Source organism: Molossus molossus, unplaced genomic scaffold (genome assembly GCF_014108415.1).
Source record: "Molossus molossus isolate mMolMol1 unplaced genomic scaffold, mMolMol1.p scaffold_m16_p_4, whole genome shotgun sequence".
Lineage (NCBI taxonomy): Eukaryota > Metazoa > Chordata > Mammalia > Chiroptera > Molossidae > Molossus > Molossus molossus.
The window spans coordinates 32,944,212-32,961,755 of NW_023425377.1; the positions used below are offsets into that span (position 1 = coordinate 32,944,212).

Here is a 17,544-nt window from a genome sequence, read left to right on the forward strand (position 1 = left end):
CAGCTGATTTTTCCTAATTCACAGTGATATAACACTCTATGATGCACATGATTTATCCTATCATTATATCTTAACCCAATGCACTATCACAATTTGATCCTGCATAAATAAATATTAGGTTGGCAATGTCACTTGGCAGCTGGCAAAAGTAAGTGCTCAAGTGTCTAGATATGTGTTAACATTTTTCCTTCCCTAATAATTTAGAAAAATGAAAGATTACTTAAAAGGTTAGTTCATTTTTATATTGTTCAGTAAGTAATAAAACATCAAAGTGAAGAAGATAAGTAGATACTTCATATAAGGCATCTCAGTAAGCAAAAATATTGATTATTATTCACTTGAAAAAATCACTACTCAAACATTTCAGTTAACTTACATATTAAATCTAAATTTAAAATGTTTTACTTCCTCTCTATACATACTTCACATCCTTCCTAGCTTATTTCTTTGTTATTTTGCAGTTTGTGTTAGTAACATATTTTTTTAAAGATTTCTCATTTAGTACTGAATTTCTCTAGCCAAAGTTAGTACAGTCTTCTACAGGGTTTAGCCAAATAAGAAACAACAAAAACAGAGGCACTTAGGTTTCAATATTTTACTAAAGGCTGTCAGCTAGTTATGATACTCAGATTCCTTAACAAGGACATGTTTAACTTGCTTATTTGTTAAGATTAAAAATAGCAGCCTTCATTTTCTGAAAAGTTTGAATAGCTATGTGTCCAATGTAAAGCTGCTAGAATTAGTATAAATCAGAGAGACTACAGATATTTTATCTCTAAAATTAATGTTTAGAAATGAAGTAGTCCTTGGTGAAGGCCCTCAATAATCTAAATGATTAAAACTGACAACTTGAAAGAAGTTTCTGTTTGCTGCTATAACAATTACCCCTAACCAACTTTTCTTAAATCAGTGTTAAAGACACTAATGCATACTAACACACCTCATTGTGATTTCAAAAATCTAGGACTTGATTATCATATACTGAATGAAATATGTTCATAAATATGTTTTTATGTAGTTTTTAATACTCTACAAAGCACCTGTTTTCTTATTTCAGAGAACTGATTGTCAAGTCATGGTTCTTTATATATTTACAAATAAAAAGACAGCAGAAAAATATCAGAGCTCATAAATTTGAGTCCTTTAAATAGTGTATATTCCTTCTTAATATTAATTTGGATATTATTTTTATACTTTCTGATAGTTGTCCAGGTTCACATATCGACAGATGTTAACCCACTATATTTTACATTTTGTGAAAGAAACTAAATTTAGTAATTCTTAAACTTCTCACTCACTGAATTGAATCACTGATAACTGAATAACTAGATAACAAATATACATTTTCATTCCTCATGTTATACTATTGTTTAGCTAAAGAACTGTCAAATGGGGAATGAATGCCTGATACATTTTTGCTACTTTAATTTAATCAAGAACTTGGTTTGATGCTGCTTAAGTATTTTCATCTGTGCCATATAAAAACTACACCTAGCAGAATGCTAACAAGAAAATAAGAAGTCATTTTTCCCAGTACTTATAACTTTTCTATTTTAAATAGTCTGTAAGACTATTAGCATTTTCAGAATTACCTACCTCAATTAATCATGAGATATATATTTATGAATTAATTATTTAGATAATAAAATACCCATTTTAAGGAAAATACTATTAAAAACCAACCTTTTTGTACTCCTAAAAGGGCAGGGGAGTTCTCCTGTGAAGTTCTGTCAGGCTCTTGGGGTGGTACAACCATGGCAAGTGTATGCATTGGTACACGTGGAACCTAAAAGTCAACTCAGAAAAAAATAATCTCAGACCAAAGAATAAACAAAGGCCCACAAATTAAATAGAGATACTGTTTTAGATTTTGTTTATACTACCAAATTCACATTTTTATTTCTTAAAAATAAAAAAAAACTTCATTAAGGAATAATTTCTGAAAATATTGACTGGACAAACTCAGGCAATCTATAAATAAATGAATCAAGCCAAATGAAATTAATATTACTCTCCTGCTAAGAAAAAGTCTTGCTGATTCCAATTATAGCTAGAACAATTCACATATTTACTGGTCAATTTACCTTTGTTGAAATTCCACATGGGTCGAAAGAAAAAAAATTCCACATATATTCTGAGTTAGGGTATTTTAGTAGTTCTCAGGATAATTTTGTAGACAAGAACTTAAGTTTCATTCAACGCTGTATGCTTAGTATACTCTATATAGTCTCTCCATATTTTTAGGTAGGTTTAAAAATTACCTTAATGAACTTTTGGTGCATATATCCTGGTTAACTAGACTTTGCTGGTTGACAAAGTAGTTATCTCTAGGATAAATAACAGTGTCTTGGGAGGTATTAAGGGAAAAAGCTTTTTCTTGTCTCAAACTTATGCTTAATACATTCATTAAAAAACAAACAAGCCTGCCCGGGCCAGTTTGGCTCAGCAGTTAGAGCGTTGGCCTGCGGTCTGGAGAGACCCGGGTTCGGTTCCCGCTAAGGGCACGTACCTCGGTTGCAGTTTGTCCCCGGCCCTGGTTGGGTCGTGTGGGTGGCGACCACTCGATGTGTTCCTCTCACATCGATGTTTCTCTCTCTCTCTCTCTCTCTCTCTCTCTCTCTCTCTCTCTCTCCCCCTCCCACTCTATCTGAACAAAATATCGAAAAATGTCCTCGGTTGAGGATAAAACAAAAAAAAAACAAACAAGCCTAAAGATCTAGTTGTAGTTGTAGTAAGATGACAACTTGGAATATTCATATTTGGTTATTAAGTATTTTTTTAAAAAACACTATTTTTAGTAAATAAGATTAAAAATTTTTCACGTACTTTTGAAGAAAATAAACTTTAAAGAATTTAGGTTCATGTTTATATCAACATGTAATAGAAAAAAGAAGCAAACAAATTTTGCTTAAAATTAATTTTAAACAAAAATTCCCAATTTGTAAGAATAATTATAGTTACAAATAAGCTCTGTTTTCCTTTACCTGAGATTGATCTTGAGAAGGTGGAGTGAGCAGAGATACATCTGCAGTGGGAACTGACAGAACGTTGTTTGGATAATCCAATAGATAAGAAACAACATTAGTATGGCCACCTTTTGCAGCTTCAATGAGCATTGTTGAACCATCCTGAGAAAAATTGACATCATAATTAATTTGTAAATTTTTTCTTATATATTATACACATTTAGTTTCTTAGCAACGCATATAAAATCAAAACTCAAACAGTAATGAATATTAAGCACTAAGAGATCAGATAAACATATATTTTAAGAGCAATGTATATATTATTTATTTATTCACTTATTTTTAAGTAGAATACCTTGAGTCGATGAGTAGGGTCAGCCCCATGAGCCAAGAGTAGTTCAACAACTGCCAGGTGACCTCCTGCACATGCCAGTGACACCACTGTATGATCATTATTGGCTGTAGCCCTATTCACATTGGCACCTTCAAAGAGAAATAAATACCAGTCTTAGCAAAAGTGGGAATCAAGTCAGTCCACAGACTATAATTTTAGAGATTTTTTTTTGAACTATAATACAGATACCAAAAAGAGCACATCAATCATTATGGTATATTTCACAAAGTGAACACACCTGTGTCACCAGCACCAGATCAAGAAATAGAATATTATCCACATACCAGAAGTCCCACCTTGTGCCCCCTTTCAGTCAGTACCCACCCCTCCAATAGTAACTACTACTCTGACTTCCAAACTGGTTTTAGTTTTTGAACTTAATATGAATGAAGTCATACAGTGTACTCTTTTGTTTGTGTCTGGCTTCTTTCGCTCAATATAATATTTGTGAGATTCATCCACATTGTTGCACGTAGTTGTAGTTCGTTCATTCAATATCACTTTTAAAATGGAATATCTAGAAGACTAAGATTAATAAATATATATAGGTTAACATAAGCATCAAATAATACCACTTTATGTAACTTTCAAAATGTTTCAAAGACATTTTTGATCTATTTCTAGAATGTGGCAATATAGCCAGGTCTCAAAGTAGAGAAAACAGATTTTTAAAAACCATAGTTAAGAGATAAATATAATTCTTCATATTGTGTATTTTAAGTCAGAGGGATATGGATATGAAGACAAGATTATCCAAATATGTTATCTGAAAGGCTATTTAGTAAGTTGCTCAATAGTTTTGTACAATATGACCTGAAGCAAACCTAAACGCAAAATCTTTTCTTAGCCTCTTTTTGAAAAATTGTTTTTGGCCCCTGGAAAAAAGAACACCTGATTTTTTAGTTCAGCTACCTTTTACAGACCTCAAAGGGCTAAACTAGATAGTAAAGACTACAGCAACAGTTGTTCTTCCTCTTCCTTAATTCCAAACTTACTTTATGAGGAGAAAAATAAACCTATGGATGAAACTATTGTTAATTTATTTAATTTTCAGAAATATCCAGCTGAACCTAATACTTGGGAAAGGCAGTACGCATCATTGAACATCCTTATGTTAGCAATATGAGATTATTTTTAAAGTTGTTAATAATAAATTTAGATGGTAGGGCTGTTTAGCAGATACTACAGCCTAGAAAGATTATAATCTATGTGTTCCTACTCCTGACAAGCCTGATCATATGCTTAGCGGGGTAGCTGTTGGGTATGAAAGGAGCACGTGAGAATTTCAAAGGTTATTACTTATGTGCGTTGAGGTAAATACTTTTTACAGAGTACTTTATAACATTATATAAAGATAGGCCTTAGCACTGGCCAAGTAGCTCAGTCTGTTAGAACACTGTCCCTGTATGCAAGGTTGAGGGTTCCATCCCTGGTCAGGGTACATACAAGAATCAACCAATGAATGCATAAATAAGTGGAATAACAAAACAATGTTTTGTGTATGTGCTACCTACCCTTCCACCTTTCTCTCTCTCAAACCAATATATAAAAAAAGATAGGTCTTACTTAGTAGCAAAAATGTGATATGAAGAAAATAAACCTCATTTTATCTAATTAAAGGACTATTTAATATAATACACAAAGTTAGACTGAACCAAATGAAATTACTGATATTACACACAATTTTTGATGTATAAATGAGTTTTATATGGTTCAACCTAACATGAGTTCAGCAGTGTTCCACTTTTCCAGTATTGAATTACTTCATCCATCATATGAACTTCTTTGCCTAAATATAATCGAATGAATATAATAATGATAATAAATAATATCTTTGTATACTTGATTAATTCAACTGTCCCATAAACAACAGTAGCAGATGTTCTCCCTTCCAGCCCCCTTTCCCACTTCCAGCAGAACTTCCTTATAATCATGAAGTGCTGAACAATATTCTATCTACTAAATATACCTGGACACTTATATTTGGCTTTTCCAACTTTTGGGAGTAACCATCTGCTATTTGGTTGATAAAAACTTCAAACTCAAAACTAATAAAAAAAGATCCCAGTAAGTACCTCACAAACTCTATGATTACTAAATAAAATACAGCAAGAAAAGACTAGAATATAGTACTTATATTGCAGGCAAAGTAGCTTTAACATAAATTGCAACAGTTTAGGATTTTTCCCCCAGAATTTGAAGCCTCTTGGAAATGACCACTTGTACTTTCTTTACCTTTGCTAATAAGAAACTGCACAGTGCACAAATGACCAGCTCTTGCAGCTTTCATCAAAGGTGTTCTTCCACCTTCAGATTCATGTTCCTATTGAAGAAACAATAATCCATCAGTAACAATTCATTAAGCATCTATTTTAAATACTTAGTTCCAATAACACAGACATAATGAAGACTTAATACTTACTCTATGTAGTCACTTACACAACCTACCTCAATTCCTCCAAAATACAGGATTAATTTCAGTCCACACTAGATGGTATAATCTTTTAAGGTCAAGTTCAGTTTTGTATTACCAAACAATAACCATTAAAAATAATATTTATGTTTAGTTTGAGCCCCAAAGAGAAATTGCTGCATTTTTCTATTCCTAAGATTAAAAAGATGTTTTCCTAACTATTCATCTGAACTGTAAAAAAGGAGCCTTAGTATTGAGAGGTGATTAGAAGGATCTTGATCCTATATTAGAAGCCAACACAAACTCTAGCATAGGACAGAAACCAATCCCTGAAAGGTATTTCAGGAGTAAAGGGAAAGGTAAACAAAAAATATACCAATGAACAGATATTTCTTAGAGTAGAAATTAAATATTTGAATATCAAAGGCAAAAGAAAAAATTTTATAATAGCATAAAGACTGTTATTCTTTCTAGGAAGTTTACCAGCAAGAGGAATGAACGATTACACAGCTTCCAACCATCTTGGTATCAAATGACACTACAAGGAGTATACTTCTGTGGTAAGCAGCACTATCTGTTGGGAAAACTGTGAACTCTTATGCATCCATCTAAATATTAAAATGTAGCTGATAACACTGCTTCTACAAAGAGTTCTCTCACCTATCCACTCTTTCACTGTGTGTGCAAACAGTAATTTCTGTTGTTCTGGTCTTCTTTTGTAACTAAGAAATACTTGATAAAAAACAGTGATTAAGTCAGGCTTTATTTCAGTTCTGTTCTAATTAACTGAGAATCCTTTAGCTACCACATAGTCAATTTAAAAATTGTGTGCTCTGCCAAAAGGATACAATTTAATCTATTTACACAACTATATCTGATCTACAACTCAGGCAAACTAACAATGAAAAATAGGAGTAGATTGTCAACCCAATAAAAACATTACAGTGGCCTGCAGTGACAGGAATTGCACTTTAAAAGAGATTCTTAAAAAATCTTAATGGTATAGAATCTTTCAACCTCCTATAAAAATCAGTTTATGTTTTGACTTTTAATTGTTATATATAGGGCAGGGCAAAAGTAGGCTTACAGTTGTAAGTACACAAAACAGTTTACTTCTATTATTTATTATTGTATTCTTTTCCATATGAACAACTGTAAAACTACTTTTAAAACCTCACCCTGTATATTGATTGATTAGACAATAACCTTTATTAACTCAATATAACTATAGATAATGCCAACATAATTTGGCGTTAGGATTGATTTAGAATTTATAGTCAAATGTAGGTAAATATAAGATTCTGGCAACTTTAAACAAAACAGAATATATACCATGAAGATCTTACTCAGAAAGACCTAGAAAGTTGTTTGTTCAGTTTTTCATCTGACTTATTTCTGAATTATTATTACAACTAATACCACACAGTAACTTTTAAAGTAACTGTTAGTTCTATATACTTAAAATATTACCATAGCTGATAAAAGATAAGAAACCAGAAAGTGCTGTCATTTAGCAACTTGTTATTTTCCCTCTTGCCTCAGGGCCTTTTTGCTCAAGCTGTTCTTTCTTCCCTGTATGTAATACTTGTTTATTAGCTCTTTTTCATCCTTCACATCAAGGGTCATTTCAAGAAAGACCTCCCTGAAGTTCTTGACTAGGTCACTCATTTTATTTTTTAATCCTCACCAGAGGATATATTTCTATTAATCTTCAGATAGAGTGAGAAGAAGAGAGGGAAACATCAATGTGAGAGGGACACACTGACTGGTTGCCTCCCGCAAGAGCCTGACCAGGGCCGGGGACAAACTGCAACCGAGGTACATGCCCTTGACTGGAATCTAACCCGCAACTCATTGGACCATGGGCCAATGCTCTAACCACTGTGCAAACCAGCCAAGGCTAGGTCATTTATTTTATTATTGACTTATAGCTCTATGAACCACTCCTTCAAAAGTTCTAATCATATATTAGTTTGTGTAACTATTTGGCTAACATGTCTCTGCCACAAAAGTGTAGGCTCCATGAGCACAGCAACTACATTCATTTTTGCTTATCATTATAAACCTAACATCTAAAACAATGAAGGGCCTTAACACTGTTTACTAAGAAGGAACCTAAACATAACTGACTTCTTACATCTAAATCCTAAATCTAAAGTTTGAAGTTTTAATTTTCTGCTAAGTAAATAAAAGAAAGAAAAGTTAATTTAACAGGAAATTAAGAGTAGTAGCTAAACTTAGAATAAGTTATTCATATCTGCCTTATCTGCATTATTACTAAAGCATGGGGGGGGCAACACTAAAGTCACTTTTCCTTTTTCTTATCTCTTATGACTGGCAGTGACATCTATCAACACTACTATGTAACAAAGACAAAAACTTTGGCCCTGCTTTATAATAAACTTAAAAAAAATTTTTTTTTAAAATTTCTTTAGAGAGAGAGGGATAGAAACATACATGTGAGAGAGAAACATAGATCAGCTGCCCCCTGCACGCCTACGCCTCCTACTGGGGATTGATCCCACAACCCGGTCATGTGCCCTGACCTGGAATCGAATAGAGATCTCTCACTCTATGGTCTGCCGCTCAGTCCACTTAACCACACCAGCTGGGATAGAATAAACTTGTTCTTTTATTTTATTTTTATTTTGTTAATCCTCACCTGAGGATATTTTTTCCACTGATATTTAGAGAGAGTGGAAGGGAGGGAGGAAAGAGAGAGACATCGATGTTAAAAACACACACTGAGTGGTTGCCTCCCACATGAGCCCTGACTGGGGCCAGGAATAGAACCTGCAACCCAGGATTGTGCCCTTGACTGTAAATTGAATCCATGACCCTTCAGTGAGCGGGCCTACGCTTTAACCACTGAACCACACCAGACAGGGGCTAGAATAAACGTTGAAAGTAACTGTTAGTTTTATATACTTAAAATGTTACCACAGCTGATAAAAGATAAGAAACCAGAAAATGCTGTCCCAAGAGAAAGTCAAATTTCAAAATTCAACATACTAATACAATTTCTGAAATGAATGGCACAAAAAACTGCCTATTTAAAAAAAAATTCTTTATTGATTTGAGAGAGAGAAAGGAAGGAAGAGGAAGAGACAGAAACATTGACGAGAGAGAACATCGACTGGCTGCCTCCTGCATTCCCCCCACTGGGGATTTGGCCCACAACCTGGGCATGTGCCCTGACCAGGAATCGAACTGGCAACCACTTAGTGCACAGGTTGACACTTAACCACTGAGCCATACCGGCCAGGCAAAAAATTGCCAATTTTCCTCCCTATAAATATACATTCATTCCTTTGGTTTTGAACAATATAATTATGTTTGAGATACAACTTTATGTGTTTATAATTTCATGTCCTACAGTTATTATTTTAAAAATACAAATAAAGTTGGAGGGCAGTGTATTATTTTTATTTTATTTAAATCTATTTTAATTTTTTTTTTATTATTGATTTTGAGAAGAAGGGAGGAGAGATAGAAACATCAATGAGAGAGAACATTGATTGGCTGCCTCCTGCATACCCCCCACTGGAGATTGGCCCACAACCTGGGCATGTGCCCTGACCAGAAATCGAACCAGTGACCTCTTGGTGCATGGGTTGATGCTCAACCACTGAGCCACACTGGCCAGGCTCATGTCCTAAAATTAATAATACATATCCCACGTGTCATTTGTACCAAAATATATGACCACTAACTCCTTTTAAAATAAAAATCAAATTTGTATATATTACCTATGAATATTGTGCTTATTAGTACAGCCATATTTGTTAAAGATAAATAAAATTTCAGAATATACATTATGATTTTCTTTTATAAATACAGAAAATTCTTTTCCAAGGCTATAAACTTAAATATTGTGCAGTTTAACATGTTTTCTCTGTTCTTGGGAACAACTAGAATAATATAGGGATTATCTATTCCTTGAACATTTGGTAAAACTCACCTATAAATCCATCTGGGCTCTTACCACCATTGGATGGCTCATGTTAAACTAATGATTTAATTTGTAATATGGTTATTGTTTTTAAAAAAAAATTTTTTTCTGTATTGATTTTTAGAGAGAGGAAGGAAGGAAGAAGGAGAGAGATATAAACATCGATGAGAGAGAACATCGATTGGCTGCCTTCTGCATGCCCCTCACTGGGGATTGGGCCCACAACCTGGGCATGTGCCCTGACTGGGAATCAAACTAGCAATCTTTTGGTGCATGGGTTGATGCTCAATCACTGAGCCACACCAGCCAGGCTAGTTATGTTCTTTTGAGGGTTCCTATTCTTAAGTCAATTTTGATCATTTATGCATTTATTTAAAATATCAGCCTGGCCGCTGTGGCTCATTGGTTGAGTATCAACCCATGCACCAAGAGGTTGCTAGTTCGATTCTCAGTCAGGGCACATGCTCAAGTTGTGGGCCAAATCCCCAGTGGAAGGCATATAGGAAGCAGCCAATTGATGTTCCCTCTCATCGATGTTTCTATCTCTCCCCCTCTCTCCATTTCTCTCTCTCTCAAATCAATAAAAGAAAATCAGTATTAATTTCATCTAAGCATTCAAATTTATTGCTTGCTCAGATGATTGCCTTACAAATTTCAAAGATCTCTACCTTATCAAATAAATAGTTCTAACTCCCTTTAAGTGTCTATGATTGACCTGTGCCTTTCCTCATTTTGAAAGACCCTGGTTTATTTGATCTAATTCAGTAGTTTTTAAAAACCAGCTTTTAATTTCGATCTTCACACCTATTCTGTTCCTTTTTATGTTATTGTTTTCTCTATTAACGTCTGCTTTTATCTTTATTTCCTTCTTCGCTGGTGTTCTTTTATTAGCATAATTTACTTTCATTATGTATATACACATATAAAAATTTCCTTCTATGACCACCCAAGTTGATGAATAGTTTTTGTAATAATTTCTACTTTGTAATTTTTGCTATGATTGCCTCTTTAACCCACGAATTATGTACAAGTATTTTTCATATCCTAGATGTATAGAATTTTAAAAAAATGTTATATTGTTGATTTGTCATTTTAAAGCAATAGAGATTAGAGAATGTAGTCCATATGACTGAGGAGTTTGTTCTAAAGACTATCTGTGGTCTAAAACATGACAATTTTTATACATGGTCCATGTATTGAAAAAGAGCACATAGCCTACTTATTTATAGGAGCAAACTTGATTTTTCTATTCTTTTATTTTTGAGGGCCTTCTGGTAGAAACTGAAAGACCTACAAGACAAATTCAAAAAGAGCTGTAAGTAGAGATTTTTCTATTCTTAACAATATTTTTATGTTTGATCTATTAGTTTCATAGAAGTGTAAAAAAATTTTACCATCACAATATAGATAAAATTTTGTTATAATATTATAATTTTGTATTATACTTGGAGGATAGATTGTTGTATCAGTTGGAGGAGCATTTAACCATCTCTAAAAATGCTTTTGGCCCAATTCCACTTTGTCTGATATTAATATTGCCTTATGTAATTTTTCTACCATTTTTTCAACCTTTCCCTGTCATTTTGCTGTAGATTTGTCTCCCGAAAACAGACTTTTCTAAATTTTAAATTCAAAAGTCTCTTAACAATTAAAAAATATATATATGTTTTTGCCCTGGCCGGTTTGGCTCAACAGTTAGTGTCAGCCCGCAAACCAGTCGCCAGTCCAATTCCAGCCGGGGCATGTATCTTGGTTGCGGTTCATTCCGGTCCTGGTTGGGGTCATGCGGAAGGCAGCCAATCAATGTGTCTCCCTCACATCGATGTTTCTCTCACTTTCCTTCTCTCCCTCTCTCCCCCTCCCTCCTATTCTGAGGATAAATGGAAAAAATATCCTCAGGTGAGGATTAAAAAAAATACACACACACACACACACACACACACATATATACATATATATGTATGTACATATATGTTTTATTGAGTTTTTAGAGAGCGGAAGGGAGAGATAGAAACATCGATAGGCTGCCTCCTGCATGACCCCTACTGGGGACTGAGCCTGCAACTCGAGCAAGTACCCTGACGAGGAATCGAACCAGGACCTCTCAGTCCATGGGAGGACGCTCAATCCACTGCCAAACCAGCTGGGCTGTCTGCCTTTTAACAATTGAGGTTCAACAGGTTTATATTTGTTCTGATTACTAATGTATTTTTCTTTAAAAAAATGTAAAGTTATTGTCCGGCTGGTGTGGCTCAGAGGTTGAGCATCGACCCATGCACCAAGAGGTTGCCGGTTCGATTCCCAGTCAGGACACATGCCCAAATTGTGGGCCCAATCCCTATTGGGGGAGATGCAGGAATCGGCCAGTCGATGTTCTCTCTCATCGATATTTCTATCTCTCCCTCTCACTTCCTCTCTTTCTGAAATCAATAAAGGAAAAAAAAATTTTTTTTTAAATGTAAAGTTATTTAGTGTCTGATCTGCCTCTCCTGAACAACACAATTCCTCTAGAATGGCTTTTAAGCTTCTAACACATCCTTCTGAATTTCATGTTACTGCTGTTTAGAATTTTAGTATTACTTTGGTTCTATGCATAAAATTTTAGGATTTAGGCCCCTGGCCAGGTGGCTTAGTTGGTTGGAGCATCATCCTGTACTCCAAAAGGTTGTGGGTTCGATCCCTGGATGGGGCATGTACGGGAGGCAACTGATTGATGTTTCTCTCTCACATCAGTGTTTTCTCTGTGTCTCTCTTTAAAATCAATGAACATATCTTTGGGTTAGGATAAAAAAAAATGTAGTGTTTATACTAAGAAATTTATATTTATAATAGTTTTACCAATTTATTTGCTTACCGTAGTTTCTTGAATCCCAGGCCTTCCTCCAGAATTCATTTTTCTCCTTACTGATGCACACATCTTTTAGTTGTTCTTTTAGCAAGGGTCTTAGGTGATAAGCTCTTTTATTCTTTGTAGACCTGAAAATATGCTTATTTTTCCTTCTCTGGAATGGTAGTTAAGCACAAAATTCTATATTTTGTTATTTTCTCTTGATATTTTGAGGATATTAACCACCACTATCTTTTATGATTATTATTATTTTAGATATCAATCATTGCTTTATTAAGGCTCAGCGTAGTCCACCACGCTTCACTTTTGGGTGAGACTGAAGGCAGAGGCTGTTTGAGATCCTGAGCCACAGTCTACTGTGCTCCACATACAATCACTCTGCTGGCTGGGAGTGGTGTATATAGATAACTTGGGGAACCTCAGCAGGGTGGGGCTGGCTGTAGCAGACCCTGAACTCTGACAGGACGGGTGGCAGGATGTAATTATTATCGTTGATGAGAATCTGTTGTCAAAAATCTGATTATTGCCCAGCCAGTGTGGCTCAGTGGTTGAGCATCAACCATGCACCAAGAGGTCACCGGTTCAATTCCCAGTCAGGGCACAAGCCCAGGTTGTAGGCCCTATCCCCAGTATGGGGCAGGCAGGAGGCGGCTAATCGATGTTCTCTCTCATTGATGTTTCTATCTCTCGCTCCCTCTCCCTTCCTCTCTCTCTAAAAATCAATAAAGAAAAAACATCTGATTACTGTTCCTTTGTAAGTAATGCATTTTCTTCCTACAGTAGCTTTTAAGATATTTTTCTTTATCCTTAAAATTCTATAGTTTCATTTGTTCTGCTTAGTGATTCATTTTTCAATCAAAGATTCATATCTGGCTTAAATTCTAGAAAATTCTATATTATTATTTCTTCAAACATTGCTTCTGCTTTCTATTTCTAATCTTTCCTTCAGGAACTTCGAATAGATGTATGGTAGAGCTTCTCAATATATCCTTTTTCTCTCAATTTCAATTTCTCTTCATATTTGTACTATATTATGTTACTTCTTGTTTTATCATTGGATTCACTAATTCTTCACTCAACTGCATTCAATATATTGTTCATCCTATATATTGAGTTTTTATTTTCACAATTTCTCCCTCAAAGTTTAAAAAGCTTTATTTCATACCCATGTGTTTTTAATTCATAATTATCATCTTTTGCTTTATTGTCTCACATTGCTTTACAGCTATTGGTCTCTGAAGTGTGTTTAAAAATTTCAGGATTAAAGTCTTTTATTTCAATTTTCTTGGGCATGACGTCTCCTATTTTGCTTTTTGTGTACTTGCATTTTGACTACCTCTCTTGACATAAATTTGCACTTAAGCTTTATAATTTTTTTTATCTGAATAAGCTCATTTTGCATGAAAGTTGTTTTTTTCTTTTATTTCCAGCCACAAACGTATTCCTTCTAATCAGATGGTTTAACAGTTGCTTCTGTCTGGCCCTTTAAGTCCATTTCAGAAGATCTTTTATTGGTATCTTAAGTTTCTGGTCCCAAGGAATTATTTAGTTCTGCTCACTAAATCAAAGAATGGTGTTCTCCAGGTTTTAGTTCCGGCTCTCTTTGCTTCTCCCCTCTACCAAAGATAATTAAACTAATTTCTAACTGCAACTGTGGGAAGCTGCTTAGAGCTTTTTTTCCCATCTTGGTTCACAGGAAGGACAATAAGGTCCCAGCTCCTTGTTTCATTCAAGTACACAAGAACTGTTGGCCTGTTCCATGTGAGATGTGTTTGGTCCCTATATCCCCCCAGAAGCTGGAACTCCAGTCCCACTGTCCATGTTTTTAAGCCTAAATTCTTCTTGGCCTATAGCTTCAACTGTGGATCTATAATCCATTTCTAGTCCACACACTTCTTTTATTTTGTTTCTGGGTATAGCTAGATACATTTTAGTTTAGTTTGCCCCCTCCCCCGCCATATTTGATTTAATATGTCTATGTACTTGATAGAGAGCAGAGAGGTTTCAAAAAGGTAAATAGATTTTACCTTCATGATTGGAAGTCATTTGTACTTATGTTTAAACAACTTTGAGATAGCTGAAAAGGACTCATTCAACATACAATAACAGAAAAAAAAAACTTGGCTTTTAAAAAACATTAGAAATTTTGTGTATTTCACATATAGTTTTAGATCAAGAAAAAAATTGGTAAGTTTTCCAGTTTTAAGTAGTAAAATTAAATAATACGCATGTATATATGTTATTCCTTAATAAACGTTAACATTTAAAAAGTAGGAGGTCATATTTAAAGTTTATTAAGGTAAGTTAATCACTCAACGATAGAAATATATTGATAAGTGAATAATTATAGCTCATAAGCCCCCTAAAAGTTTATCCATGTAAAATACACTACAAAGTTCTAGTTCTGATAAATAAGTACTGTGAGAAAAAAGGTGCTTTTTTTCCCCCCTCTGTTTGGTTTTAGATTAGAAAATTCAATTTTACATTAAGTTTATTTTCTTCAAAATAAGTTGATTTCCTTTAATATCATAGCTATGGGCACCCAAGGCATATATATAAGGATTTAAAAAATATATATTTTTTTACCTTTTATTGATTTTAAAGAAAGAGGAAGGGAGAGGAAGAGAGAGAGAGAAACATCGATGAGAGAGAACATTGACTGGCCGCCTCCTGCATGCCCCTCACTAGGGATCAGGCCCGCAACCTGGGCATGTGCCTTGACTGGGAATCGAACAGGCAACCTCTTGATGCAAAGGGTTGACACTCAACCACTGACCCACACCAGTCAGACTATATATAAGGTTTTTAACTATATCACAAGAGGTAGAGTTTTCTTGGAGTTGGAGAACATTGTCTAGGGAGAAGGACCAGAATCACAGAGAGGTGAGGTAGACTGTTTTATACTACATATGTACAAGAGGATTCTGATAGTCTCCCCCGCAGAGTATATTCTTCCAACCCACTATTGTATATTCATCATTACCTTAATGATCTACTGTTACTGATGAGATTCATATCTCTCAGGAGAATTAAGATGGAAAAGAGAACTGTTCTAGGGATTTTTGTTTAGGTTAATTTCTAAAAGTCACAACAAAGAAAAACCAAGCTTATTCAGTTTGGATGAAGGAAGAATAATTGATTATAAAGCAAAAATGAAAATAGAATACAACTCTACAATGATGCAGAATAATCTGTACAGACTCCAGCAATGGCTCAAAGTGTGGAATATAGAGGATATGTCATTAGAATCTCCTGGATTATTAGTTAAAATGCAGACTCCCATTTTAAATCTGCTGAATCTGAACCTCTAGCGGGGTTGCAAACCTCATTTTTAAAAAGTATCCTAAGTTTTAAGACTTACAACTAGGGAGAGAGATTTATAATCACATTTTCTTTACCAAATCCAAGGAGAAAAATTATCTTATCTGAAATAACACTCAGTTTTACATTCTCGATAGGAGCCTGAGATATTAAACAAACTGAGTAAAAGTTCACATTTTAACATAATATTTTGTTAAATAAATTGATTTACTTTGTTCAAATCAGAATATAACAACTTCTTAGTCAAGCCATTAATGAAGATATTTAATAAGCATTATAATGAGTGGCTTGATACTGAAAAATTTATTTTAGATGGCCTAAGTTAAAACTGTCATCCAATCATAACTTACTCATAATTTATAAATTAAGCACTGCTCCTGAGTTTAAACAAATCTCTCTGGATTACAATGGATATTAACATTGCTTGAGTTTTAAAACCATCAGGCACAAATTCCACATTTTTTTTTTCCCAAAAGAAAAGAAATGTCTGCCTATGGATAAGTATTCACCTCCTTAAAAATCAATTTCAGAATGAGGTAATAGAAGACAATTTTGAGAACATTTAAAATTTATATAAATTAGGGCATGAATAATATATAAATAATATAACTAATATTTTTGTTTATCTGAGAATTATATTTTAAAATCCAATACATCACCTAAATCTAAGTTTCAGATTTCTGATGAATAAAGTTGAATGCAAAGGACTTCATAATTGAGACGTTTTCTCTGGGGTATCTTAACTCTCCCAATAAGGGAGAATACAAAAGAATTATCTGAGTAAGAAAATCTATTTCCACCTAAAAGATTTTTTAGGAATACCACATAAAAAGAATACTAAGGAAGCAAATGACTAGTAATGTAAATCTCTTTTTATTTAAACTTCATAATCTTTTTCAGTTGCAGAGGATTTCCTTTGTCACCCACCAGGGTCCTGGAACGTCTTGGCTGGAATTCAGATATCCAGAGTTCTGGTTACCTACATCATCTATTCTTTATGTAGTAGCTTACAAGCATCAAAGGCCACCCTCACCTGATGCTTGGCCGGATCTATGCCCTCCAAAATAGTCTTCATGTCCTCCTGCTTGTCCTGTGAAAGGAAAAAGAAGAACTCACGGATCTTATTCCAAAAATGAAAATCACATTTGGCCATGAAGACCTTGTGACTGATTGGTACTTCAGATGCTGGGCTTTAACTCAGGGTCTTCAACTAAAAAGATTCTCATCTGTAGAGACCATAATCTCAGGAGCAGAGCATGATTTTTTAAAGGGTGTGATAATGTGATTCTCTACTAATATAACTTCAATATAAAGCTTCATATATATACAGATATAATTCTGCTGAATTATTTGAATTCATGCCTTTGTCTCCAAACAACTAAAGGCAAAAAATAAAAAATAATATCTTTTACCATCTAACCAAAGAAAATAATTAAAAGATTTGGGGATATTACAAGTTGGGATAAAAAGTAAGAAAAATATTATAAGGTAATTACATAGTTATGTAGCCCCCCTATTATAAATGTACTTAGTGCTTATACTTTTCAACTAAAACAGGAACCTTCAAAGAACTTGAGAGACAGAATATCTGTATTGTTTCTAGATCTAGACTCCTGATAGAGACAAAGTATTTGAAGGTGAGACAGGGAT

General features: G+C 34.2%; 1 protein-coding gene and 1 non-coding gene across 7 annotated transcripts in view; both read right to left on the reverse strand.

Moving 5' to 3' along the window:
- The window catches only part of ANKHD1 (ankyrin repeat and KH domain containing 1), a 130,736-nt gene that overhangs the window by 40,964 nt on the left and 72,228 nt on the right, over window positions 1-17,544 (reverse strand). For 4 of the 6 annotated variants that reach the window (XM_036240487.1, XM_036240489.1, XM_036240490.1 and 1 more), the window contains exons 11-15: window positions 16,928-16,984; window positions 5,596-5,683; window positions 3,322-3,449; window positions 2,985-3,128; window positions 1,684-1,786 (exon numbers count right to left, since the gene is read on the reverse strand). In XM_036240487.1, the coding sequence (XP_036096380.1) occupies window positions 1,684-1,786; window positions 2,985-3,128; window positions 3,322-3,449; window positions 5,596-5,683; window positions 16,928-16,984 (520 nt within the window). Of the gene's footprint in view, window positions 1-1,683; window positions 1,787-2,984; window positions 3,129-3,321; window positions 3,450-5,595; window positions 5,684-16,895; window positions 16,985-17,544 lie in introns of those variants that run through there. The other 2 variants (XM_036240491.1, XM_036240492.1) reach the window with 2 other exon arrangements.
- LOC118616650 lies at window positions 10,988-11,050 on the reverse strand. The gene has a single exon (XR_004956635.1). It is a non-coding gene; the product is annotated as a U7 small nuclear RNA (small nuclear RNA).